Below are 27,301 nucleotides of genomic sequence, written 5' to 3' on the forward strand. Positions count from 1 at the left end.
TTATGAATATTTTGCTCAATTTTATCCGTAAACAATAAAAATAATATATATATATAGTTTAGCTTTTGATTCGTTATCTATTTTTATTCGAACCGAAAAATCCAGAGTTTTATTGGAACTATGTATGTGAGTTTTATATTAAAAAAAATCACAAAGTACATAGTGTGAACACATTTATGATTATAGTGTGAACGCGTTAGCATATTTATTATCAAATCATTGTGAAGCTGCCACGTGTCTATTATAATGTTAATGCATTTATTACAATGCTTCTCTTTTAATATATAAGGGATAAAGAGCATGGCCAATGACCGTAAATATAATTTATATGTATAAAATTGTGGCAATACATATACAATAGTTTTAAATTATAAAAAACCTATTTAAATATAAAAATGATAAACTTAAAATTATTTTGCAAACAGTTAATCTAATAGCTATATATACTCATATAATAATTAATATAAGTAATAACTATAAAATATATAATAATATGAATACTTTTTTTAAAAGGCTTAATATGAATACTTTTTGAATATTAATGTTTGAAATCATTCTAAGAGCACGAGCAGTGGCTCAACTATGGAATAGTCTCTACATATAAATATTGATATAAAAATGAAAGTAAAAGAGAGAATACCAAAAAACAAAGAAACGGTTCTTTAAGAAGAGACGTTTCTCTTTTAATTCTACACGTGTTTGTCTACTACTCTCTCTGAATTTAAATGTATAATGTTTAAGGTTTTGCACACAAATTAAAAAATAATAAATACACTATTTTAATTGTTATTTTTTGGTTATATCAATAAAGTTTCACCATTCATAATTATACTTTTTATTTTATGTTAAATTTTAAAAATAATTACATTAATTATATCTCAAAACATCATATATTTGTATACAAAATAAAAAGATAGAATATCATACATTCGTATCCGGAGGGAGTAAGTTTTAACAGTTCTAATTTTAATTATAAATCTGTTTTATGTTGAAATATTAATAAACTTATGCTGAGAGACTTAATAGGAGAAACCTTTGTTACCTGAGATGCTTTGTAGGCTTTCAATCGGACTCATTGACCTACTGGCAGATACCCAAATCTGGTATATATATTAAACTTGCACGCACGACTAGTACGTTTTCATCGATAAACGCGTTGTCCAGTCTGGCTTGTATAAACAATATAAATGGTTTTCCACGCTGGACGTTTTCAAAAACTTTTGCATCGATATAAAGGGACCCCTGATATGGTTGGTGTTACAGACATCTAAAAGAACAAATATGCGTCTAGGCTGTGATCTCTCTGTTCTGGAAGAGCTAACTTCAAATGCAAAGCAAATACAAGATGATGTATTGAACAAGATACTCAAAGCTAACGCAAACACAGAGTATCTCAGCCGTTTTCTCGAGGGGAGCTCCGACAAAGAGCTGTTCAAGAAGAACGTACCAGTGGTGAGCTATGAAGATGTTAAGCCTTACATCGATCGTGTGGCAAACGGAGAACCCACGGACATCATTTCTGGCGAACCCATTACTACGTTTAACCGAAGGTATACTTTACACTATCTTATCATTGAATACCTAGAGTTTCCTTGTTCCAAAAAAACTAGAGTTTCTTATTTACATATGAATGATTTGTTGAATCAGTGAGTTATAAAATTGTTGTAATTAATGGTTGTTTAGCTCTGGAACTTCAAGTGGGAATCAAAAGATATATCCTGCGAACAACATCTTCATTGAGAATACGCTATTCGGATTTGGACTGAGCTCTATCGTCATGTCCAAGTAATTAATATGTACATGGTTCCTTTTTTTCATGTGCTGCATGTAATTATTTTGACGGTTAAGATTGATTGATATCTTTTTGGTTGATATTAAAGGCATGTAGATGGTTATAAGCAAGGAAAGGTGATGGTATTTAGTTTCACTCACCGGATATCCACAACTCCTTGTGGTTTGCCTGTTGCTCCCGCGCTAACGAACTTCATAAAGAGCAAATATTATCCGAGCATGGCAAAAAATTGTACAAGCCCGTACGAGATCACACTGTGTCCGGATCCCAAACAGAGTAAGTATTGTCAACTTCTATGTGGTCTTGTCCAGAGAGACGAGGTTGTAGGTGTGGGTGCTACGTTCCCCTCTGTCTTGGTTCGAGTAATCAATTTTCTTGAAAAGTACTGGAAAGAGTTGGCTAGTAATATCAGGTCTGGTACTGTCAGCGACTGGATCACCGACCGTAGTTGTAGAGACTCTGTCTCTACCATCCTTGGAGAACCAAATGCTGAATTGGCAGATCTAATTGAACACGAGTGCAGCGAACAAAAATCTTGGCAAGGTATAATTACAAGACTTTGGCCCAAAACCAAATATATTGAAACTATTGTTACAGGAACCATGTCTCAACACATCCCAGCATTGGATTACTACTCTAATGAACTACCTCTAGTTTCCAAAGTTTATGCATCATCTGAAGCATTTTTCGGGATAAATGTGAATCCTCTAAGCAAACCACAACATGTGTCCTACACATTCCTACCGAACATGTCATATTTTGAGTTCAAAGAAGTTGATGACGATGGAGAAACCACCGGTGAGATTGTTGATCTAGTGAATGTGAAGTTAGGTTCCTACTATGAGCCCTTGGTCACAAACTTTTCCGGTAATGCCCCTTTTAATTAAACTTATCATTTACCTACATAGAGATTACTTGTTTTTGTTTTAGCTAATCTTGTTATAATATATATATTGTTTTAGGTTCACCAACCAATAAAATTTTATTATTTCAAATTTAATATCTTTTAAAAAAAGAAACAAAATATTGTCAAGTTATAATATTTTTAAAATAAAAAGGTAAAAAAAAAAGTAGTTCAGAAAGAAAAAAAATTAAAAAATATATATTTTTAACGTCATCAACAAAATACTAATCGCTCAGCCCTAAATCCTTAATTCTAAACTATTGGGTAAACCTTAAACCCTTGAATAAATCATAAAGTCTGAATCAAAAACACTAAACACTAAAACCTTAAATCCTAAATTCTAAACCCTAAACCCTTGAGTGTTTTAGTGTTTTTGATTTAGAGTTTAGGATTTATCCAATGGTTTAAGGTTTACTCGAGAGTTTAAAGTTTAGGATAAGAGTTTAAGGATTTAAGGTTTTGCTGGTTATTTTTTTTTTTGTAATTACTACTGTTTTTAATTATTTTTTTTAATTGGGTTTTTAGTAATTAAACCCCTCAACTAAAGATGAATCGTAAAAAAAACCCTCAACTAAAAATCCTGTGAAATAAACCCTCAACTTTAGTTCCGTTAACATATGTTACCCTCCGTTTAAAAAACCGTGACGGATGGTGACATATGTTAACGGTTTATAAGTTGAGGGTTTATTTCACTGGATTTTTAGTTGAGGGTTTTTTTCACGATTCATCTTTAGTTGAGGGGTTTTATCACTAAAAGTCATTAAATATTATTAAATTATTTATTATCATTTATACATTGTTTTAAGATTTATAAGCCTTTAAAACTAATTTATAAATTTTAATACATTAATATATTTGTATATTAATTTATACATCTTAAATTAATAATTTTTAACACTACTTACAACTTATTATAACTTTGAAATATTAAATTATTTGATATTTGGAAATAGTGATATAAAAAAATTTGTGTGTTTATATCGTCATTGTCAAATATGAAATAATTGAAAGTTTCTAAGTTATATTAAGTCTTAAGTAGTGTCGAGATAATTCATCCATGAAGTCAATCTTTCTATTTAGAGTATGACGCACTTTTTCTTTTTTTCATGATTTCTGTCATCCGGTTCATACTTCTCCCCCCTCCAAAATAATGCATGATTATTTTTATTATCATTGATTTCTGAATAACTACATTATATTTTTATTTTCTTGATCAATAATATATTTGAAACATAAAGTAATACAATAAATCAAGAACAATATAGGAAAATAGGAAAGTATGAGTCTGATGACGAAAATTATGAAAATAAGAAAAAGTACGTCATACTCCAAATAGAAAGATTGACTTCATGGATGAATTATCCTCAACACTACTTAAGATTTAATATAACTTAGAAACTTTCAATTATTTGATATTTGAAAATGACGATATAAACCCACAATTTTTTTTATATCACTATTGCCAAATATCAAATAATTTAATATTTTGAAGTTATAATAAGTTGTAAATCGTGTTGAAAATTATTAATTTAAAATGTATAAATTAATTTTATAATAGATTAATGTATTAATAATATACATTAGTTTTAAAGGCTTACAAATCAATCTAAAACAATGTATAAATGAATAATAAATAACTTAAAAACCCTTTAATGACTTTTAGTGATAAAACCCCTCAACTATTTTTGAATCGTAAAAAAAACCCTCAACTAAGTTTTCAACATTATAAACTCTCAACTTATAAACCGTTAACATATGTCACCCTCCGCCACGGTTTTTTAAACGGAGGGTAACATATGTTAACGGAACTAAAGTTGAGGGTTTATTTCACAGGATTTTTAGTTGAGGGTTTTTTTTACGATTCATCTTTAGTTGAGGGGTTTAATTACTAAAAACCCTTTTTAATTTTAAAAATGTAATATAATCCAACAATATTTTGTCTCCTTTAAAAAAAGATATCAAATATGAAATAACACATTTTTATTGGTTGGTTCACCCTGAACTAAAGAATAAGTCTTATATTATTATTATATTTTAATATTTTGTTCCTTTTTAGGTTTACACAGATGTAGAGTGGGAGATGTTTTACAGGTCACTGGGTTTTACAATAACACACCACAATTCAGATTCGTACGTAGGAAAGATTCTGTCTTATGCGTCGATGTAGAGCCAACAACTGAAGAAGATATTTTAAAGGCGTTGGCTCGTGCAGCAGTCGTTCTTGAATCTTCGGATTTGATTTTGACAGGCTTCACATGCTATGGTGACATCTCCACGGTTCCGGGTCACTACGTCTTTTACGTGGAACTCATAGCCAAAGTCAACAATGGCACCAACGTTCTACAACTTGATAACAAGGTGTTGGTGGAGTATTGTTGTGTCATGGAGGAATCATTGAGTAGTCTTTATAGGAGACTTAGGGTAAAAGATGGACCGATCGGACCTCTAGAGGTAAGGGTTGTGGAACAAGGAACGTTTGATTCTCTCATGGAGTTTTTTGTCACCAGAGGTGCTTCTATAACTCAATACAAGACACCTATATGCATAAACTCTGTTGAGGCTTTGAAGGTTCTTGAAGACAAGGTTCTTGCTCGGTTTTTCAGCGACAAATCCCCTCCTATCTGATCTATATATGACCTATAATGATGACATCATTATGATGTTATAATGATGACATCATTGTGATGTTAGTTTTTATGTGTTGTGTGTTTTTCTTTTGTGTCGTCGTGTGTGTAAGTAATATGAAGAAAACAGAGGATGAAGAAGAGATGAAGAGTGTGGGCCAAGACAAAGATACTCAAATGGGCTTCGAAGGAAGAGAGATTAAAGGCCCATGTCTGAAGGCGGTAAAAGGTGTTTCAAGTGATGACGTGATGAAGTGCAGACAAGTACGGTAAGGAAGAAGGTGGAGCCAGCTGGGGCTGTGGTCCTGCACAACCAATACGCTCCTCTTGTGTCATGTAACTAACGATTTAGATCGTTTCACGTGTAACTAGATTAAGGCATGACACTAGGGTTTGAGAGTCTCTCTGAACAATATATAAGAGCCTCTATTGTAATCTTCTGAACTTAATGAGAAAACATATTCAGTTTTCATAAAGTTATAGTTTTTCTCAGTGTGGACATGTTAAGTGTAATTGTTCAATGTTTTTTTTTGGACAAATGAATTATTCAATGTTTATCTTGCCATAAATCAGGGATTTAGTTAGCAAAAAAAAAAAATCAGGGATTTTCTGTTATATACAGTTTTAGTCATCCCATTAATCCTATATGTGGTGCGATTTTTAGTTTAGGCATTTTTGTTATGTCTAGATCAGCAAGACGGTCAGTTTTGCTTTTTGTCAAAAACAAAGACGGCCAGTTTTAGGATTATTGATATGATTTCAGAAAATACCTTCAACCTTCAAATTAATAAAATACTTTTGTCTATAGATGTAGCTGATTTGGTGAATCATGTAAAATCTATATGTAGTTTACTTTCTTATTTATTTATTTGTTTCTATAGTATCTTCTCGCATCGCTTATAACAATGTGAAATTTTGGGATATGCGTGGTCAACATAAGTAAATGTATGTAATTAGCACATAATAACTATTTTGAGACAAGTTATGTAATGTCTTTTTCAAATGTCATTTTTGGTTGTACTAAGTGGGATAATATTTCTGCCCTCTTCCTTGAACCGTATAGAAGATAATAATGTTAACGGTCATTTATTCAAAGATTATCAGTAATCATCACTTAGCATCATCCTGATCAAACTCGAAATTGCATGTTGAAGTTTCTTTATCTTCATTTTAATTATGTATTGATGATAATATTATATTTCATATTGGAATCCTATTAGCTTTGTTACCTGAGATCCTTTGTAGGCTTTTTAATTGGAATCGTTTATTAGCTTGCTCGCAGATATCCAAATCTGGTTTATAAATTAAACTAGTCCATCTTTCGTATATATCCAAGCGTATTCCAGTCTGGCTTGTATAAACAATATAAATCGTTTTCCACGATTAATATTTAAAAATCTTTTGCATCGTTAACCCCTGGTATGGGTTTGGTGAACTCAGACGACAAAAATGAGTCTAGGCTGTGATCTCTCTGTTCTGGAAGAGCTAACATCAAATGCAAAGCAAATACAAGATGATGTATTGACCAAGATACTCAAAGCCAACACAAACACAGAGTACCTCAGTCGTTTTCTCGAGGGGAGCTCCGAGAAAGAGCTGTTCAAGAAAAACGTACCGGTGGTGAGCTACGAAGATGTTAAGCCTTATATCGACCGTGTCGCAAACGGAGAACCCTCAGATATCCTTTCGGGCAAACCGATTACTGCGTTTTTCCGAAGGTATACACCATCTTAACATTGAATAACAAGAGTTTCTTGTTTACATATGAAAGATTTGATGAATCAAAGAATTATAAAATTGTTGTAATTAATGGTTGTTTAGCACTGGAACCTCAAGTGGGGAAAAAAAGATATTTCCTGCGAACGACAACTTTGAGGATATTCTATTAGGCCTTGCCCTAAGCTCCCTCGTTATGTCCAAGTAATTAATTTCAACATGCTTCTTTCTTTTATGAAACTAACGAAAATGGATTGATATATTTTCGGTTGATTTTAAAAGGCATGTCGATGGTTATAAGCAAGGAAAGGTGATGATCTTTAAATTCATTCAGCCTATATCCACAACTCCTTGCGGTTTGCCTCTTGCTCCCTCGATAACAATTATCATGAAGAGCAAATGTTATAGGAGCCCGGGAAAACGTAGTACAACCCCGGACGAGATCATAATGTGTACGGATCCGAAACAAAGTATGTACTGTCAACTTCTATGTGGTCTTGTCCAGAGAGACGAGGTTGTAAGTGTTGGTGCTCTGTTTGCTTCTGTCTTGGTTCAAATAATACGTTTTCTTGAAAAGTACTGGAAAGAGTTGTGCAGTAATATAAGGTCCGGTCATGTCAGCGACTGGATCACTGACCATTGTTGTAGAGATTCTGTCTCTACCATCCTTGGAGAACCAAATCCTGAACTGGCAGATTTAATCGAAAACGAGTGTGGACAAGAATCTTGGCAAGGTATAGTTTCACGACTTTGGCCCAAAACTAAATGCGTTGAAACCATTGTTACAGGAATCATGGCTCAGTACATTCCAGCACTGGAGTTCTACTCTGATAAACTGCCTATAGTTTCCAGTATTTATGGATCCTCTGAAACTTTTTTCGGGTTAAATGTGAATCCTCTATGCAAACCACAACATGTGTCCTACACATTCCTACCCAACATGTCATATTTCGAGTTCATACATGTTGATGCCGATGGAGAAGCGACAGGCGAGATTGTTGATCTTGTGGATGTGAAGTCAGGTGGCTACTATGAGCCCTTGGTCACAAACTATTCCGGTAGTCTCCCTTTTAATTTTATTTATTACTAAATAAATCAAAAGAACTTCTTTTTGTGGTAACTAATGCTGTTGTAATACTTTCATGTTGGTTTAGGTTTATATAGATGTAGAGTGGGAGATGTTTTACATGTCACTGGATTTTACAATAACGCACCACAATTCAGATTCGTACGTAGAAAAAATACGGTTCTAAGTATCTTCGTAGAATCAACGACTGAAGAAGATGTCTTAAAGGCGTTGGATCGTGCAACAGTAGTTCTTGAATCTTCGGATTTGATGTTGACAGGCTTCACATGCTTTGGTGATGTCTCCACTGTACCGGGTCACTACGTTTTTTACTTGGAACTCAAAGCCAAAGTCAACAATGACACCAACGTTCTACTACTTGATGAAAAGGTATTGGTGGAGTATTGTTGTGTCATGGAGGAATCACTGAGTAGTTTCTATAGAAGCCTTAGGAGAAAAGATGGACCGATCGGACCTCTAGAGGTAAGGGTTGTGCAACAAGGAACGTTTGATTCTCTCATGGAGTTCTTTGTCTCCCGAGGTGCTTCTATAACTCAATACAAGACACCTATATGCATAAACTCTGTTGAGGCTTCAAGGGTTCTTGAAGACAAGGTTCTTGCTCGGTTCTTCAGCGACAAATCCCCTACTATCTGACCCAGATATGATCTGTATTGATATGATGATGATCCTTTCAGAATAATGAAGTTACAAACTTTTTTGTCGAGGCGAATTCTCTATTTTGATCACTTTGTATGATTGGTAAGTGCTATACTTTCATTTTTTGCTGTAGAATTATAGCTGTGATTACTAAGTTCAAAAAAAAAAAACTTATTTGGCGAGTGTGGTTTTTATTTGGAGTAATTTATGGTTAAGTGTGTGTAATTGATGCTTTTTATTTCCTGTTCTTTTACAAACGTCATTGTCAAATCGTGTGGGCAATAAATAAGTGAAACATTTAGTTTGTCAACAAATAAATGATACATATTTAAGTGCATGAGGTATGATTGGTGTATTATCTTCTTTTTTCTTATACAGTTTGGTGTGTTATCTTATTTCATCTTATAAATAAATAAAATCTTTCAGGCTCCAATTAGCTATATTTAACTTAGTTTGAATTATTTCACTGGCTTCTTTCAAGCCTTCTTAAGAAAATACCAAGAATTATTATCTGAAAAACCTGAGTAGAGTAGAACATTGATTAATGAATTGTTTCAAGACTTGGAGATTTTCAAAACCTGAGTTATTTCTTCATGGTTCGTTATTATTGGCTTCCCGTATATTCTGATTATGACATGCACTCCTAGCTATTTCTTCAATCCTTTGCAGAAAAAACTTTCAAGAAAATGATCCGTGAAGAAAACCCTAATTAGAGCATTTATCTGTGAGTATCTTTGCATAGATCAGGGATTATATGTTCTATGAAAAAAAATTGGTTAAAAATAATAGGTTTCTAACTCAAAACAAAGTAATAATTAGTAATTCTATTTTTTTTTACTTCATTCCATCAATACTATTAAAAGAGAAGGAGTCCTAAAAAATCTACTTAAATAAGGTTGTTAGACTATTTTATTAGATTTAATTATTTATTTGGTCTTACCTTATATTTCTCTAAGTATATAAATAGTTAACATAATTTAAATGAACTCATTTATTATTCTTCCATAATCTATTATATAATTATTCTAACAACAAATCTCCATAAATATATGACAGATTATTCAAACATGTTTACACATGAAGTGATCATTACCACATATAGTTCCATTCAGTATAATTTTTTTAATGGTTTAGTTATGTTTAATAGGGTATATAATTTGTATTTTAAAAAATTAAGTATTCATTTGATCCTTAATTCGGTTTCTATTCATAGATATATGATATGCTCGGTTATTTATGGAATTTAGCTTAACTTTAGTTTTTTTTCTTCAGTTTGGTACAGTTTAGTGCACCCGGATAAATATATCCAGATCTATACATTATCTTATATAGAAATTATATAAGAAAAATTTATTTAATTTGAAAAATAAACCCGCGTTTTTTAAGCGCGGATCAAAATCTAGTTGTTGTTAATACATTAACGTATAAGTTCTATTTTTTTTTTTTTAAATCAGAGATAAAGGATCACTTCGTATGATTGGCAAGTGTTGTACTTTTATTTTTTGGTTGTAGAATTATAGATGTGATTATCTTTGCTTTGGTTTTAGGTTTTTAATTCTTAAGAGTCATTAAATTTGAGCTATAAGTATTTATCTCTTCAGAGCAATTATAATAACATGATTTTAAAGAAAAGCTGAAAATTTATTATAAATTGCTGTGAACGTTAAAAAGTGATAAAGCTTGATTGCTTTTGATTGAGTGTTGTGAACTTAAATGGTATTGTCTAAAGCTCCCACAGCTGGTACCATTCATCCTCACTATTTGCATTCTTTACAGAAAACGTTTTTGTATGTATGATATTCTATTGATTAATATGTCAAAATATACATATTTTAACAAAAACAATCAGTAGCTTTTAACTCAATATAAATTAGACATTAGCAAAGTAACCCCACATTTAAGTGTTGGATCGTCTTAATTTTAGTAACTATCTCTAGTTTTAAAGAATTTTGTTAACTCTATAAATTTTCTTTAACATATCACATGTTTGATTAATTACATAAAATTACTTTATAGTACGATTAAAATATTGCAACCAACACATGCACATTTCTCGAATTATTACAATTTACAATAACCATCTATTGCTTAGATTATGATAATGATGTATATTAACTTTAACAATATTAACTTCATCCAAAGCATACACTATCTCGCCTTTTTATTGGATTCATGTGCATGCATGTGAACAAACTTCCTTATCAGTAGTACTTATTACTACAAATTTATAATTGAAATCTGACTCGTTAGATATATAATATATTCTATAATTACTTCTTAAGGGTTAGTTACTAGCTGGTTTTGTTTGTGTTTAGCGAAAAGCTGGAGTATTTAAATGTACAATGTTGTTGACCATTATCAAAAGAAAAGTAATGACCCTAATAGAAAACGAAAGGACATGTATAACAATCTTAAATATTGATTTGTTACGTGTTGGTTGCCGCATAACGTGATTTAGTTTCTACAGAAATAACACAGCGTTACAAATTACAATATCCACCAATAACAACATGAACAAAATATATCATGAATAGCATTTAACCAAAATTGTGTATATAACGTTTTCATTTGACTTGTGTATATCGACTTTCTGAATAGCATTTGACGAAAATCAAATATACATCTATGTTTGCACGTTGGTAAATAAATCAAAAATATGATCATTAGTATCTTTCCATTTGGGGTCAAATATCCAATTAATATATACATAATTACTATGTCTGTAGCTATTACATAATAATTCCCTGAACTTCAGTTCTTTGACGCCTACAAACTTTACCATCTCAAAATCCAGGCGCAGGTTCGGTGATTAAAGTGCTGCCACGGTAATTTCCGTCGAAGAACAAAATAAGCAAATGAATATAAAACTTGATTGTAAAAACTATCTCAAACAAAAACTATTGAGATCCGATGTTTGGGTACGAATGAAGTGGATTATACATCAATCAAGGAAGATGATATATAAAACAATTGATCCTCAGTGGAAATACATCGGATCTTGCAAAAGAGAAAACAAAAGTCTGCATTACGTTTATTTTTATTATTTTATAACCTCTCGTTTTGCTAATACCTGTTAACGAAAGAAAGAAAAGTTATAAACATGACAAAACATCTAATCTATAACGTATTACGTTTAGACAAAGTCTAAGTTAAAACAATTAAACCTTACATGAAAAATCTGGCAGAGAAAACATTTAACTACTTTTTAGCTTTTTTGTTCCATATAATTAACACGTTTGTAAAGAATAGTGTTCTTCATTTCCCTATTAAATGATACCATTTCCAATTATTTTTGTGATTCTTTTTTATTACAAGAGTTATGAACTTAAGCCCATAGTTTTGTTAGACCAGAAACAAAAGCTAGTTGTTTAATTTTCTCTTTGCACATGTTAAAACTCGAATTTAGCACATATATCTTTAGGATAAATGGCTAGAGGTAACAACTCCGGATATGATTATCTCTTATTCCTTTAAACATTCACAAACCATGTCATTTGATCAAAGGTTTAACATTGTAACACATGTAACTTTACAGAAAATTTTTCTTTCCAACTTTTTCTTTCTTTTCAGAATATACATGTAACTTTACAGAAAATTTTCTGAAGAGAATTACTTATTATGTGAAACCGTTTACTGTATTTCATAAATTCGATTAGTTTGATGTAAAAAATATACACTTATTTTTAGTAGAAAAAGATCAAAAAAAATGATGGATTGAAGCTTCTTTGTAACTAATCGCAATGTCTTTCGCCTATACCAATTCTTATTATTTTACAAAAAAAAAAAAAAAAAGATCAAAAAAAGTCTAGAGATGTAAGGTATGAGAAAAAAAAATTCACAAACCAAAAGTGTTGATATCTAAGTTATGTCTCTTATCTCAGGTGCCTGCACCTGTCCATGCTAACCGACCATCCTATTCCTATGCTATTCCCAAAAATGAAAATAAAAAAACTTTTGGTGTGGATGGCACTCAGTCTCACACTCATAGATTTACAATCAAATCTACATAAACCATAATAAAAAAAAGTACAATCAGATAAATGACAGAAGCTCAAATATAAAATTAAATAACCGTACTCTTAAATCTCCAACACTATTATCATATTATAAAACTAACGTTTCACATGTGTATAAGTAAAGCTAAAGTGAGAGTCTGAACCAACACTCGCCCAAAGAACACTTCTTTTCCTCTGTTCCTCTATCCTTTTTTTTTTCACAGAGTCTTCCTTTCAACTCTGTTTTTTTTTTTTCCTTTCTTCTTGGAAATGGGGAATTGTCAGACGATAAACGCCGCGGCGCTGGTTCTACAGCATCCCGGAGGCAAAATCGACAGGTACTATAGCTCCATCTCCGTGAGCGAGATCATGGGTATGTACCCTGGCCACTACGTGTGTCTCATCATTCCTTTGACGGAGGAGGAAGAGAAGAATATTCCGGCGACTGTGAAGAGAGACCAGAAGAAACACAAGAAGGGTGTGAGGTTTACACGTGTCCAGCTTCTCAGGCCGACGGAGAGTCTCGTGCTTGGTCACGCTTACCGGCTCATTACTTCCCAAGGTTCACCCTTTTGCTCTGTTTCCTCTGTTTTTCCCAATAGACTTTTGTTCTGTTTTCCTCTGTTTTTTTTTTCAAACCGTGTGACTGAAGCTTATGATGAATTATTGTGATATTATTTAACAGAAGTGATGAAGGTCTTAAGGGAGAAGAAGTGCGCGAAGACGAAGAAGCACCACGCTGAGGCGATGACTACGGTGAAGAAGTTGTTGGAGAAGAATGTTCCGGTAGATTCATAACTAATGGGTTTACGGTTCCAAAAAAAAAATACTAATGGGTTTGGCTAAAATGTTTTAAAGATTGTTTTTTTTTAATATAATAAAAAAAAACAAATATGATCTTACACTTTGTTTTCAGACAAAACAAAGTTAATGGGTTTTGTGTTTTTTTTTTTTGGGTCAGGAGAAGAAACAAGGGAAGCAGCATCGTGCGCTAACGAGTTCAGCTTCTTTCTTAAAGTCCAAAGCATGGAAGCCCTCTCTTCAGAGCATCTCCGAAGCTACCAGCTGAATAATCCGAAACTGTTCTGAATAAATTTTGGATCTGTTTCCTTTTTTTGTTTCTGGTTATAACAGAGGATGAAGTCTACGGATCAAGATATGCAGAAATAAGTAGTGGATAGCTTCCTATACAAAGAAGGCTCAACAAAGCTTCTTTCTTCTTTTTTTCTCTATCTACGATGTACATATTTTCGCAGATGGAGAGATCAATCGAAGTTTGTAAGACTCAGAACCAAACGTGTGGTTTTTGTTGATGTAAACTCGATTTCAGAAGAAACAAAGCTTGTAAGCCTATGAACAAATAAATAACATATCTTTTACTATCTTTCTGACAAATATATTAACTGGCTTCACTACATAGTAATCTTGAAACCACAACAACAACAAAAAGCTAACAGATCTTTAGTACTTAACGGTCCTTTATTTGGTGTATTGGATGAATCTATTCAAACCATACACATTGATACGACTAAAAAAATGATAAGAACATAACTATCTTTTCCTCTGCAAGTGTTTTGAGCTATTACCAAAATGTTGAGAGGGTTTAAGCGCAATTTAAAAACTTCTGGGCTAAAATGTAGTAAAAGTAAAATCCTGGGGTTGAAAGTATGAGATTGAAAGTTTGTAGGGGGAAAAAGAAAAAAAATGGACCTGTCAGACAACCGTGCGACCACCCTAGCTAGGTCAAGACCAGACTAGGTAGCGATCCTCTACAGTGCAGAGAGTCCAAAGACAATCGTAACTGTTAATCACACTCCGATCGCACGGCCATTTCATCAACCAGGGTTTAAGGGCATGTCTATTTAGACATCAAGGACACAGAGGTACTTCCTATAGAACAGATCCTGTTCAAGTAAGGTCGTGACCTCTCATGCTTTCTAGACATACATAAAGTAGCAATATATTCTCCGTGTCCTCGATGTGGGACTTTAGTTCCCAACTTACTACCTCCTCCTGTGACACGTGTAACTAAATTAAAATGGTAACGCAAAAAAACATCTTGTACCAAAACCAATTATATGGTTTACGATTGAACCGATTTCAATCGATGCTTTAAGCCTTTTACACTAATAACCAGATCAATCAATTTCGAAACGTTACACATTAGCTCTACATCAGGCTCTTGTCTTCTTGTGGGATATGGAATATTGCTTATTGTCGCCTCTCTTTTTAGCAGATTTATCAAAACCACTTTGCTTTACCTTGTAATCAGAAGATTTGGTAGTAGTCTCTATACTGATGAAGTGATGATCCTCCACTTGAAGAGATCTTAGACTTTTCCAAAGCATCAGCTTCTTTGCCACCAATAGCAAATTGTTCAAGCAGCTCAGGATGAAACTCTATCGAGTGTGAATGATTTATTCGACCGTACATGGTGACAAAAACAAGAACATAAGTTTGAACAGAAGCTAATACCTCGACTTGTTTTGCTGCTTCCCTGAGATCTTCGTTTACTGATACATTGTGAGGTCCAAGCATTCTCTGCAGCCAATTATATTAGTCAGATATTTGTGTATGTATTTGTTAATGTTCAGAAGAACGTAGAAGTAATGTGGTAGTTTTGCCAACATAACTTACTTCTTCCAACCGAGGGAAGGTGGATTCAACCTCTATTGAGGTCTTCAGGAACAGCTAATGCACCTCATAGACAAGCTTGATTTTCTTCTTTGTGGTTCTTGCATATTGGATTCATTCATGGCTTCAAACGCTTTTTAAAGAGATGGTGAGTAGGGAATGTATTTAAGTTGATGGAGATGGATCTGCTGATTCATGGAAGACAATTCGAATGTACACAAACTTATGACAGATCTTTTTGATTCACATGAATTAGTTACAATATCATAATTATACATAATCTTGTAGGCTTTTGTTCTTCAAAGAGTAACGTCAAGACACTATACTAGGACTAAAAATTGTTTCTATAACTTCTGTCATCTGATTAAAAATCACTGTGTTAAGTTGATTAGGACACAAGTGTATGAAAAGGGTTGTTTTAAATTGTCACTAAGAAGTTGAAAAAAAAATGGCGTAGAAGAAGTTTAACTACGAGGGAATCAAACCAAGAGCTTCAGCAGCACTTCTCTGACTCTCTTCACTGCAACACATTCCAACAAACGTTCTCATTAGAGACTATCTCTCTTCCAGCTTCATGAGTTTCTCCAGCCCTCTTGCCATCATTTCCATCTGCAGAGGAAGTTTAGTGAAAACAATGGGAAAGTGAAGCAGAGACTGGATGGTGAAAACTTGAAAAGAACGAGAGAGAACACATACAGAGAACTCCTCAGGAGGAAATATTGTCATGAATGCGACATATTTTCGATAGTTCTGCCACCGATTCAGAATGTTTTCCCTGTATTTCCAGAGCCTGCCGTAACATAGAGTTTACAAAGTATACTTTAGTGTTTGATTCTGATCATCCATCTAAGTTAACTAGAAGAAGGAATAGGAAGCTACCCAAGCTTGTAGGAACCATGAACGTGTGCGTGCAGAAACCATCCTAGCAGCATCTATCTTTGCAAGCCCAATGTTCTCAGAAAGCAGAAGATTGGCATGGAACAAGAAAAGGGTTAGTGTTAACCTCATTGCAAGTTTATAATCCATCTTCTTGAATTTATCACTCAAACAGCTTAGAGAACCTTACCCTGAAATGATCTGAACAAGAAAGCAGAAGTGGCGTAACCATTAAAACCAAGAACATGGCATACTTGGAAGATACAGAAAAGTTTGGTTATTACCTTTGTAGAAGGGAGCAAAGAAGCCCAATTCATCTAACTCATTAGCTTCAAACACATCGTTGTTTTATGGTTTCAGTAGCATACATGTGTGCTCACCAGTCACAGCACTCTGATCCTACCAAATATAGAAATTGTGTTAATACTAGCTACTATACAAGCCACAGTTAAGACATTCAGTAGAAGGAATAGAGATTATTCTCAACTGGTAGCTGACTGATGTAGAATGGAGAAAATTTATGTTTTTTTCGAGAAACAGAAAAGATCCAAAGTAAGACCAAAAGAGACACCGAGGTAGTCGAGTCTCTCAGCTCGTCGATCACGAAGAGGTGGAAGACAGGCGCAAGGTTTTATTGGTTCAAACCTGTGGAAAAGCAATCAAGCAAGAAGTTGAATGCATAAACCAAACATAAGGATAGATAGAAAAACCAAGAATATTCTTAGCAGCTTCGGTAACGTCTCCACATCAAGTTGATCATCGACTTCTGATATTGAAGCTAGCTGGCCCTCGAAATATCTGCATAGATGACCAATAAAATCATTAGTATTATATATCAAGCATTTGTCACGCCTTAGTGTTTACATATGTACATTTTCAACATTGATCACAGTTAATGTGTAAATATTCATTCTACCATGTTGATTCTAGTTCAACTCTAGTGTTGACTGTTAAATCTATTAATTGGTTATATAAAATGTAAGCTATAGTTGCTAAGGGTTGAACTAGAATCAACATAAATTTGTTCTTGTTAATTCTATTAATTGGTTATATAAAATGTAAGCTATAGTTGCTATAGTTTCTCATGTAAACTCTTCTAGAAATTTGTGACAAATATTGCATGAGGGAATTGGGGCTGTTGATAATTGTTATATTCTTATTCTTTGTTTATGTGACAAAATAATACTTTACACATAATACTTTACACCGACAAACTTCTTTTTCATCATGTTCTTAATTTATTTACTTTATTTCGTATTGATTCACTAATGTAAACATATTCTTTAATAAAAAAAATTAACACAGCTTAGCTACAAACAAGTTTGGATATGAAATTTTGAAGGGCTAAAACTAATTCTAAAAATTTTAATATTTTTTGCATAAATTTAGACATACATTTTGTGTACATTTTCAAATAATCTTTGGAGGATATTATATATTTATCTAACGTTATCAGGGTGGGATCATGTGCATGTTACTTGTGTTGGTGTTGAAAATTGTGGTTTTTGTTGACCTATTTATTTACCATTTGGAGTGTCTCTTTTGAGTTAATCCTATGATTATCAAATTTTGCTATATAAGACACAACGGTATTTTGGAAAGCCCAATTACAGTTTTTTTTCCTTTTTGACAAAGAGTCCAAAGAGATTATAAGAGCGCTGAATTTCTCTATAAAGGAAAAATATTATTATTTCAATTACATAATTGTTTTCTTAATTTTTTACAAGTGCTGGTACACTAATTGATTGCTACATGTAGAATGAATCTCGCAAAATTTAAAAGAAGTCCCTCCGTAAAAGAACTCTATCTATTTTCTCTCTTTCTTTATTTTAATGGTGAGAGTCTTTGAGAGCTCCTCACTAGTGATGTTCTAACGGTTTCTTCTGAAGTATACATATGGCCAGAGGTTACTTTTAAGTGACATACCAAATCACACAAGCATATTAAAATTTAATAATATTTTACATAAAATAAATTTAGCACTATTCTAGTTGATTGTAATTATTTTTCGGTCACTTGTACGTACCTAAAGCCACAAATCATATTTGTTAATATTTAAATTGTTATCGTAAAAGTGCATGTTCCGAATAGTCTTCATTTTTTGTCTCTTGGCAACAACGAGTTTGAGAATACCGCATCCGGTCGCATGAAGCCAATGTCTCAACTACAGAGCCTTTAAACCTAACCCATTGAAAAATCCAGTTCAGATGTTTTGTCAATAAAATGGCATAACGAGCCTATATTGTTCTTCAAAAGCAGATACAATGGATCTAGTACTCAGTACTATGAATGGCCACTGATGTATACATCTCTTCTTCTAACCGATCATCAGTGTATACTTAACGTTGGGTTGGGAGACGATAAGGTAAAAAACCTCATAGATCAAGAGATGTGTTTCAAGTTTGGTTGTCCTCATTTCAATAATATTGGTTGTATAATACAAGCTCTTGACGGATCATGAAAAAAGGGATGAAAGTTTCAACGGAAGGTTTGCATGTTAAAGTTTCAATGGAAGCTGGTTTGCATAAAAATAAGTGTAAACTTATTAAATTTCTATATGATTTTGCTAATTTTATAAACAGATTTACAAACTTTAGGTAAACGATTCCCCATTAACAAAGGAAGACATAAATGGGGAATATATGACTTAATGGCACAAATAAGCTTTTTATCGGATCTACCAAAACCTTAATACTACGTACATTTTGTAATCTTTCACTGATCAATCTTCTTTCATTGATCATCGAGCACTGAACTTTAGTGATAATGTTCTTTGCATAGAAAACAATATACATTAGGGTGTATTTGATGTCTGCACACGAAGTGAAAATCGGATATTTACTACTTAGCAACTAATGATGCACGGAAATGGCCAACTATGTATTAATTAAGATAATTAATTTTACTTGACACTTAGGGTATGACTGGTTTTCCCGCTACCACCCGCAAACGCAGTTTTTGCGGTTGGTAGCGGTTGTTGGCGTTTTGCAACAATCACTCAAATCGCTCCAAACCGCTTCAAACCGCTCCAAATCGCTCTGAACCTCATAAATTCAAAAGCTGGTTCCAGCTAGCGTTTGCGGTTGCGGGCAGTTGCGGGAGGATAAAAAAAATTCTTTTTTTTTCTAAAATAATATAAATACAAAAATAAAAATATTCAATAAAAAAAATTAAATTGGAATTATAAAAATGCTAAAATATATCTATTATATTTTAATTAATATTATAAAACTTTAAAATAAAAATATTTTCTATATTTTTAAAAATATTAAACTATAACTTTCTAAATATAATTTTTATATTTATTATAATATTATTATTTTTGATATTTTATAATTGTATAAAATGTAAATATTGTTAATTTATTATTTAACCGCTGCTGCATTTGGTAGTTAACCAGTCATAAGTATCCCGCAAACGCACCAATTTCTAACCGCAGAACCAGTCGTACAAATCTCTTAAAACCGCTAGAAACCGCAATCACCCGCATTCGCAAACTCCCGCAACCGCAACCGCAACCGCTGCGGTTGAACCAGTCAGACCCTTAGTACACGTCTTCAGCAATAAGAGCTTCTTCGGAAAAAAATATCTGAACGATGGGTGCTCTACCACATTATTTTACATCAAATGATTCATTTTAAATCAATTTTTCATAATTACATCTTAACGCCAGTACTTTAATTATTGGATCGAGAATAATTCAAACCAATAAAGTAACCGATAGTTTTTGTCCTTCTTTGACGAGCCGAACAAATATCTTCCTTATAAAATATGATAACTTCCTAAGTAAACACGTAACGAGTATTTCAAACAGTTACACCTGATAATAATTATAATATAATGAATTCAAATATAAATATTGCAATATATACTAGTTTTCTTTATGGTCAAATGCAGCGATTAGCCACTTAAAGTATGATTGGTTCAAACGCAGCGGTTGCGGAAGTTTGTGCATGCGGGCGGTTGCAGTTTCTAGCGGTTTTAAGAAATTTATACGACTGGTACTACGGTTAAAAATTGGTGCATTTGCGGGTGACTTATGACTGGTTAACTACCAAATGCGGTAACAGTCAAATAATAAATTAACAATATTTATATTTACTATAATTATAAAAATATCAAAAATTATAAAATTATAATAAATATAAAATTTATATTTAGAAAGTTATAATTTTAATTTTTGAAAATTTATTGAAATTGTTTTTATTATAAATTTTATACTAATATTAATTAAAATATAATAGATATATTTTAATATTTTCATAATTTCAATTTTAAATTTTTTATTAAATATTTTTACTTTTTGTATATATATTGTTTTAAAAAAAGAAAAAAAGTTTACCCTCCGGCAACCGCCCGTAACCGCAAACGCTAGCTGGAGCCAGCTTTTAAATTTATGAGATTCGAAGCGGTTTGAAGCGGTTTGAAACGGTTTAGAGCAATTTGAGTGATTGTTGCAAACTGCCGACAATCGCTACCAACCGCAAAAACTGTGTTTGCGGGTGGTAGCGGGAAAACCAGCCGTCTTTTTAGTAGTGTTTTTTTCAAAAATAGACTTGCTTTTAAGAAAGCAATAATATCAATAATTGTAAATTTTATAATGGGTGGATAAACCATTTACTAAATTATAATCCATAAGACCATAAGTGAAAGAAGGACCGGTGGACAGATGGAATTAAGTCTTGTTGGACAAATGTATAATCAAATTTAGACCAGCAAGCTAACCTTACCTGGCTTGATCTATCTTTCTCTCATGACAATATAACATTATCTTTTCTTTTGGAAAAAATAATTATTTAATTTTTAAAATGAGCTTTTATTATTTAAATAGATATCCAGTTATGATAACATTTCATGTGCTGCGATAACATGTTGCATGTTGTGACGATAAAATACAAAGAAAAAACTTTGTTTTTCAATATTAATGGAATATATTTCACTTATTGTCAATAGAGATAGTTACAACAATAAAAACACTTTTGAGACAAACACAAATATTAATCTAACTCACATGGTGGTATACTTTTTGAAGATTCTATTTAATGAGTTATGCTAGGGTTTGGAATTTCATTACGGTTTTTCATGATTGGTTTTGTCGTCGATGTTATGTATAGCATGTATATAGATATTGCATTTATGTGGGTATAGATATACTATGTTGCTGACAAAAAAAAGATATATTATGTTACAAAAAATGTAATAATATATAAGATTTAAACTGAAAATAAATAAAAACCATACATCCAAACAACAGCCAGAATTTTCTAGAAAATAAAAAATAATAATGTAACTGACAACTGTTTTAGCCTTTTCAGGCAAATCCCAACTCGAACGAAACTCATACAAGTAGTTTCCTCGCCTACAAGTAGCGATGTTCCCAAGTTAACGAAAACATTACCAAAACTAGGAAACATTCGAAATGGACTATAAAGGAAAACCATTCTTAAATAAATACATACTGAAAATAATAAATGGGATAAGCATCTAATACGCACATAAGTTCCGTTGGTGTCGGAAGTGAGTCAAGTGACATGTGTTACCCAATTAAAGGGGCCTCCCTCCAACATTGGATGTTGAATCTTAAGCTTATACGCATGCAATTGATTAAATATATAACCTGCCGACTACATTTATACATATATTATAACAGACACTTATGAATTGATGAACATATTTATCAGACTTAATGGGAAATTTCGAATCGATCTTACACCAAATCTATTTAAAAGAATAAAATCTAACTCAAGAAATGTCACCACTAAATTCACTTATTCGTTCTTAGAAGAAGTATTCACCCTCTGACTCTCTTTTCTTAAAAAAAACATATATCAGTTCATCAAAATCTTCGTTTTAATAGTATGATATGTTTAAATCGTAGTAGCATCAATTAATCAGCTGAACTAAGCAGGTAATTAATATATAGACATATATAGAATTTATATTCTTTTGGTCGGGATATGAAAATTTCAATAACAAGATATTGGAAGATTCAGAATTTATATACATATACGTAATAAGTTTAAAGTTCAAAATAGTAATTACAAATTCCACTGCAGCATCCCACGTACAATCCATATTACAATATTAAAGTAGTTTTGGACCTTTTAGTACATCTTTCATAAATTTGCTTAGTAAGAAATAACCATATATTATGGGATAGCTAGCTAATTATTTTCAAGCTTGTCACGAATTATATGAGTGTTGTTAAAGTTCATAAGCTTGTAATGTATTAATTTACGCTTCTTTAATAGTACACTATTTCATATTAGAATCTTTGAGATGTAATTTTAGCAAAATGTCTAAAATTTAACAATAAATAAGATTAAAACGTGTACGCACATGCACGTATATACGTACAGCCTGGCAGTATGTATGTACATTATATATAAATGCTTGCACCAAATAAAGAACTACGTACATCATGACCATAAATTTACTAAGCAACAAGAAAGTGAATGTTCTCAAACAAACAAAAAGTGAATGTAACCTTAAAAAATGAATGTTTCAACTTGTTTTTTCATCAATTAAGCAATGCACCATTTATAACACACCACACAATAACTAATGATAAAAACCTTCTCAACTAGTATTTGGCTAACAATCTAAGCAACAATATAATGATATAGTTATCAAATACTTGAAGTCTTGATCCAATCTACTTGATTTTTTAAATTGGATGACGGTGATTGGAAACTTTCTATATAAGAAATATGCTTGGAGGTTTGTTTCTTTTTGTTTTGTTCTGCGACTCTACAACATCAACTGCTGAAATTAACTGTAAAACAAACCTAAATAAACCATACATAACCTAAATAAATAAAACTCAAATTTCATCTAGAATACTTTGTCTCGTTTTGTTTCCATCTTTCCCAATTAAATACTTAAGTACATCACTAGTAAACATTCTTTAATCATATATCTCTCTCTTTGTTACGCCATATCTCCGGCAAACCCCAGATGAAGATCCAAGGACTGAATGCTTCTCTTCGAGTCAGAACGAGAAGTCAGATCTCTCTGGAACTGAATCATGTTTTGTCTCACACCGTACATCTTACCCATCTCACCATTTTGCTCATTAAGATCTTGACACGTATCTTTATTACCGAAGCTAATCTGCGACGACATCGACGCCCACTCCTCGTTGAACACACCAATCTGACTATTCACATGCATGGAAGAAAACGCGCAATACGACGGCGTTTTGCATTGTCTCTCAAACGACTTCGTTATTGGTTGTTGGTGGGTGGTTAGATAATAGCCGATGCTAGCTCGTCGAGCTTGAAGCTGAAGCCTCTTCTTCTTCAACCTCTCCTTCTTGTGAGCGTTTTGGTGACCACCCAAGGCTTGAGAATTTGCAAACTCTTTGCCACAGTATTGGCACTCGAGTCTTTTCGCTTTAAACGGCGCCGTGTTGTTCGTTGAAGAGCTGACGCTATCCGTTGTCGTGACTTCCTGCGAGCGATTACCGCTGATGAGTTCGAAGCCGAACAGTTTTAAGGTCTTGTCGGAGAACGAGCCTGAGGAGCTTTCGCATGTACGAGACATTGTCGGAATGTATGTATTCTGGTGGTTTAATTTAACTTTAAAGAAGAAGTGTAAATGATCTTCTTTATATAGCAAAGGTCGAGAGACGGAGTATGTTTAGTTTAATAATTTCTAACTAGTGATACATTGCATCTGTACTATAATATATCGTGGAGGAATTTTATATGCCATGAACAGCGTCGACTTTATTTTATAGGGTTTATAATAAAATTAGTTGTTTGAATCTAAGGTGTGACGAGAAATGATCTTGGAAATAAATCTTGATAGGTACTATTATATATACTATGCAAAATATTACACTAACAATCCTACTATATAAAAGGAACTAAATTCTAGCTTTTCTAGAGGTGCCACATAGGCAAAATAATCACCACCTATCAAACTGCCATGTCACTTGAAAAAAACTATTGCCCATGCTCATTGATTTGTATCACGTAACATCACTGAATATCCCATTCGGACCAGTCCGAACGCTATAAAACCAAAGAAAAATATATAATAGGCTGCTAAAATATTTGCCGGTGGGCCAGGTAAAGAAAAATCTCGCAGCCCAAAAATATTCTCATCCAAAAAAAATTAGAAATAGACGTCATTTAGAAAATAATTAACTAACATACGACTTTTGATATTACTAGAAATTTCAAGGGTAAATAAATTATTAATTTATAATATATATAGTTCATAACTTTATGTTGTAGTTATAAATAAATAGAAAATAACCGGAGAGGGTGAAGAAGCTTATGTAAAATTATGTAATTAAAATGGTAAAATGGTGAGTATGATGAGGTGAATCTAAAAAAATTTGTTGTACAAATTATGGTGCTTTCTTCGTCCACTATAATGATTGAAAATAAAATATATATTCACATAAATAAGTCAATATTTGTTGTTTTTTTTTTTGATAAGATGTTAAGATTATCATTTTCTGAAAGGTTACACTGTTGTTTTTAAACAACTTATTACAGCAAGGAAACAAAAACAACCAACAACAACTCAAGGTAAAAAAAGCATTAAGGAGGTCTCATACAAGAAAGATAAAAAGAAGTAGAGAAGAGGAGAAAGAAGAACCTGCCGGGTAAAAGAGGAGATGGTCATGCATCATACGGTCGAAAGAGCCAATGATGACTGATGAAGATGAGGAGACAGCTGTGAACACACGAGCATTACGCTCTTTCCACAGCAGGTAGATGGCTGACTGAAAGTAGAGCTTAATGACTAGAGTAGCATGTGCATCTGCATTGACGCGAGGTTGATTGATCCAGGCTGAAATAGAGTGTAGATCAGCCAGAGGAGAAATCCAAACTTCAGCAGCAAAAGGCTCTCATATCAAGCGAGAGAAAGAGCACTCAAAGAAGAGATGATGGTGAGTCTCTATTTCCAAATTACAAAAGACACACGTTCCTGAGACATTTAACCCCCAACGCCTCAAGCGATCCTTGGTTGGCAGTCTTCTCCGCAAAGCCAGCCATGATATAAACGCATTACGTGGAATATGTTCCTTGAACCAAATAGTCTTGTGCCAATATTTGTTGTTGATAGTGTTTATATTCTTTTCTGACATTAGTATCCATATTTTTTAGTAAACTGATCCAAAGAGATTAGTTTGTGGAGCTAACCAAACGAGGATTATAGTATTTACTTTGGAAAAAAGTAATAGGTTGAATGATAGATGGCGTGCATGCTTTTTCACATGGAAATCTGCACATATATTAAAATTGTAAGATTTGAATCATAGAGAAATATAGTGTATATGACTGAAGTTTGTCCATTCCGAAACTTAAGATGGCTAAAATTCTTCTTTGTCAAAATGCATATATGTGAATCTTATATGAATAGAGTTCTCCATTACTTATAGCAGTGTAATAAACTATGTGTGTAAAGGAGAAGAAATGTTATATAAGTGAAAACAAAAATTATGATTTTTTTTCTTGTGCCTATAGGCTCTTCGCAATTTAAAGAAGAAAGAACATATTGTGTGAAAATCTTTGGCTCGGTCAAATTTTATCCAGTTGTTTATAAAACTGTTGTTATCTGATTCATGTAATTTTTCAGTGTTGATTTAAAAGCCCAAAAAATCCATCTATACTGACTTTTTGATATTTTTTTCTGTGATTTGAATTTAAAAAGAGATAAAACTTTCGATAAGTTATGTAAACTCAGAACAAGTATTTAGCTTTAGAAAGCATTTACATGTTTTAAACTTATAATATATACATATATAATGTTTAAAATTATGCATATAAAACCTGTGTAAAATGTGTATGAATATGTTTCTTTTCTTTAATGTGTTAATCGTACTATATAAAACATTATTTTTAAAAATTTCAAAACGTTTATGTCACATACAAAAAACCATCAATAAAAAAATATAATTCTCCATCTACAACAAGAAAAATGAAAAATTATAAACATATAAATTTAAATTAAAAAATACTAACATTGGAAAAATAAGAAGTTAATGTAAAAGAAAAAAACCGACAAATAATATTATAAATAAAATAAATTTATAAGACACAATCCGCGCGAAGCGCGGAAAAAAATCTCTAGTAGTTTTATAAAACTATATGGAATACCACGCGCTTACGTACATTATAGAACGATATGCAATAGAATGGGGTAGAAAAATATTTATACTATTCCTTTTGTTCCTGAAAATAAAATTTTCTAAAGTGTTATAATGACTTAACTTGTCAACTTGTTTTTTTTGTCGTATGCATATAAAGCATAATGTATTATATATTTGCTTAAATTTTATAAACTTGGTTTTAAAATAGTGTGGAAAAATACTTTCTGTTTAGTGCGTGAATAAAATAGCTAGATTCAGTTGAGATATGATGAATTTTAAAGTGTATATGAAAAGGCATGCAGCGATCACACCACCTACTTGTGACAATTAATACAAAAGTTATATTCTAAGCTTAAAGATAATTATATTCTAAGATATGATGAATTATATTTTAATAGTATGATATTAAATGTTAATATCATATTAAAATATAATTAAAGTCAAAGAAAATAGGAAGAAATAAAGGTAATCAATATATCCCAAAATATATAACCAAACTGCAAGGAGAAGGATAGTACTTGATTCCTACAATAATTTAAAAATCAAGTACTGTGCTTGGCACGCATATCCACAATTTATTTTACATCCAGGATCATTTCTAAGCGACTAAGGGCCTGACTGGTTTAACCGCAGCGGTTGCGGTTGCGGTTGCGGGAGTTTGCGGATGCGGGTGGTTACGGTTTCTAGCGGTTTTAAGAGATTTGTACGACTGGTTCTGCGGTTAAAAATTGGTGCGTTTGCGGGATACTTATGACTGGTTAACTACCAAGTGCAACAGCGGTTAAATAATAAATTAACAATATTTACATTTTATACAATTATAAAAATATCAAAAATAATAATATTATAATAAATATAAAAGTTATATTTAGAAAGTTATAGTTTAATTTTTTTTAAAATATAGAAAATATTTTTATTTTAAA

At 32.3% G+C, this 27,301-nt stretch overlaps 4 protein-coding genes, 1 long non-coding RNA gene and 1 other non-coding gene across 6 annotated transcripts; 3 read left to right on the plus strand and 3 right to left on the minus strand.

The window, feature by feature from the left end:
* The first annotated feature begins 216 nt into the window (after positions 1-216).
* On the plus strand, positions 217-5,381 carry LOC103843293 (4-substituted benzoates-glutamate ligase GH3.12-like). Its single transcript, XM_009119998.3, has 4 exons — positions 217-1,550; positions 1,684-1,785; positions 1,881-2,659; positions 4,753-5,381. Exons 1-4 carry the CDS (start codon positions 1,282-1,284, stop codon positions 5,319-5,321), a joined length of 1,719 nt encoding a protein of 572 aa, XP_009118246.1. The 5' UTR covers positions 217-1,281; the 3' UTR covers positions 5,322-5,381.
* Positions 5,382-6,713: 1,332 nt separating this feature from the next.
* Positions 6,714-12,554, plus strand: LOC103843294 (4-substituted benzoates-glutamate ligase GH3.12-like). The gene is made up of 4 exons (XM_009120000.3): positions 6,714-7,038; positions 7,142-7,240; positions 7,319-8,094; positions 8,191-12,554. Exons 1-4 carry the CDS (start codon positions 6,770-6,772, stop codon positions 8,757-8,759), a joined length of 1,713 nt encoding a protein of 570 aa, XP_009118248.1. The 5' UTR covers positions 6,714-6,769; the 3' UTR covers positions 8,760-12,554.
* On the plus strand, positions 8,785-14,139 carry LOC103843296. Its single transcript, XM_009120001.3, has 3 exons — positions 8,785-13,319; positions 13,443-13,543; positions 13,719-14,139. The coding sequence occupies exons 1-3, from the start codon at positions 13,028-13,030 to the stop codon at positions 13,824-13,826; spliced, it is 501 nt and encodes a 166-aa protein (XP_009118249.1). The 5' UTR covers positions 8,785-13,027; the 3' UTR covers positions 13,827-14,139.
* A 317-nt stretch (positions 14,140-14,456) lies between these two features.
* On the minus strand, positions 14,457-19,359 carry LOC117128281. The gene is made up of 2 exons (XR_004451549.1): positions 15,233-19,359; positions 14,457-15,156 (listed from the first exon to the last, which is right to left on the minus strand). It is a non-coding gene; the product is annotated as an uncharacterized LOC117128281 (long non-coding RNA).
* Positions 14,465-14,679, minus strand: LOC117128794. Its single transcript, XR_004452186.1, has one exon. It is a non-coding gene; the product is annotated as a small nucleolar RNA U3 (small nucleolar RNA).
* Positions 19,360-19,698: 339 nt separating the features above from the next.
* On the minus strand, positions 19,699-24,661 carry LOC103843297 (zinc finger protein 5-like). The gene has a single exon (XM_033280750.1). It carries the CDS (start codon positions 23,810-23,812, stop codon positions 23,198-23,200), a length of 615 nt encoding a protein of 204 aa, XP_033136641.1. The 5' UTR covers positions 23,813-24,661; the 3' UTR covers positions 19,699-23,197.
* Between the last annotated feature and the right edge of the window lie 2,640 nt (positions 24,662-27,301).

The sequence above is a fragment of the Brassica rapa genome, chromosome A09, assembly GCF_000309985.2.
Source record: "Brassica rapa cultivar Chiifu-401-42 chromosome A09, CAAS_Brap_v3.01, whole genome shotgun sequence".
NCBI classification, from domain to species: domain Eukaryota; kingdom Viridiplantae; phylum Streptophyta; class Magnoliopsida; order Brassicales; family Brassicaceae; genus Brassica; species Brassica rapa.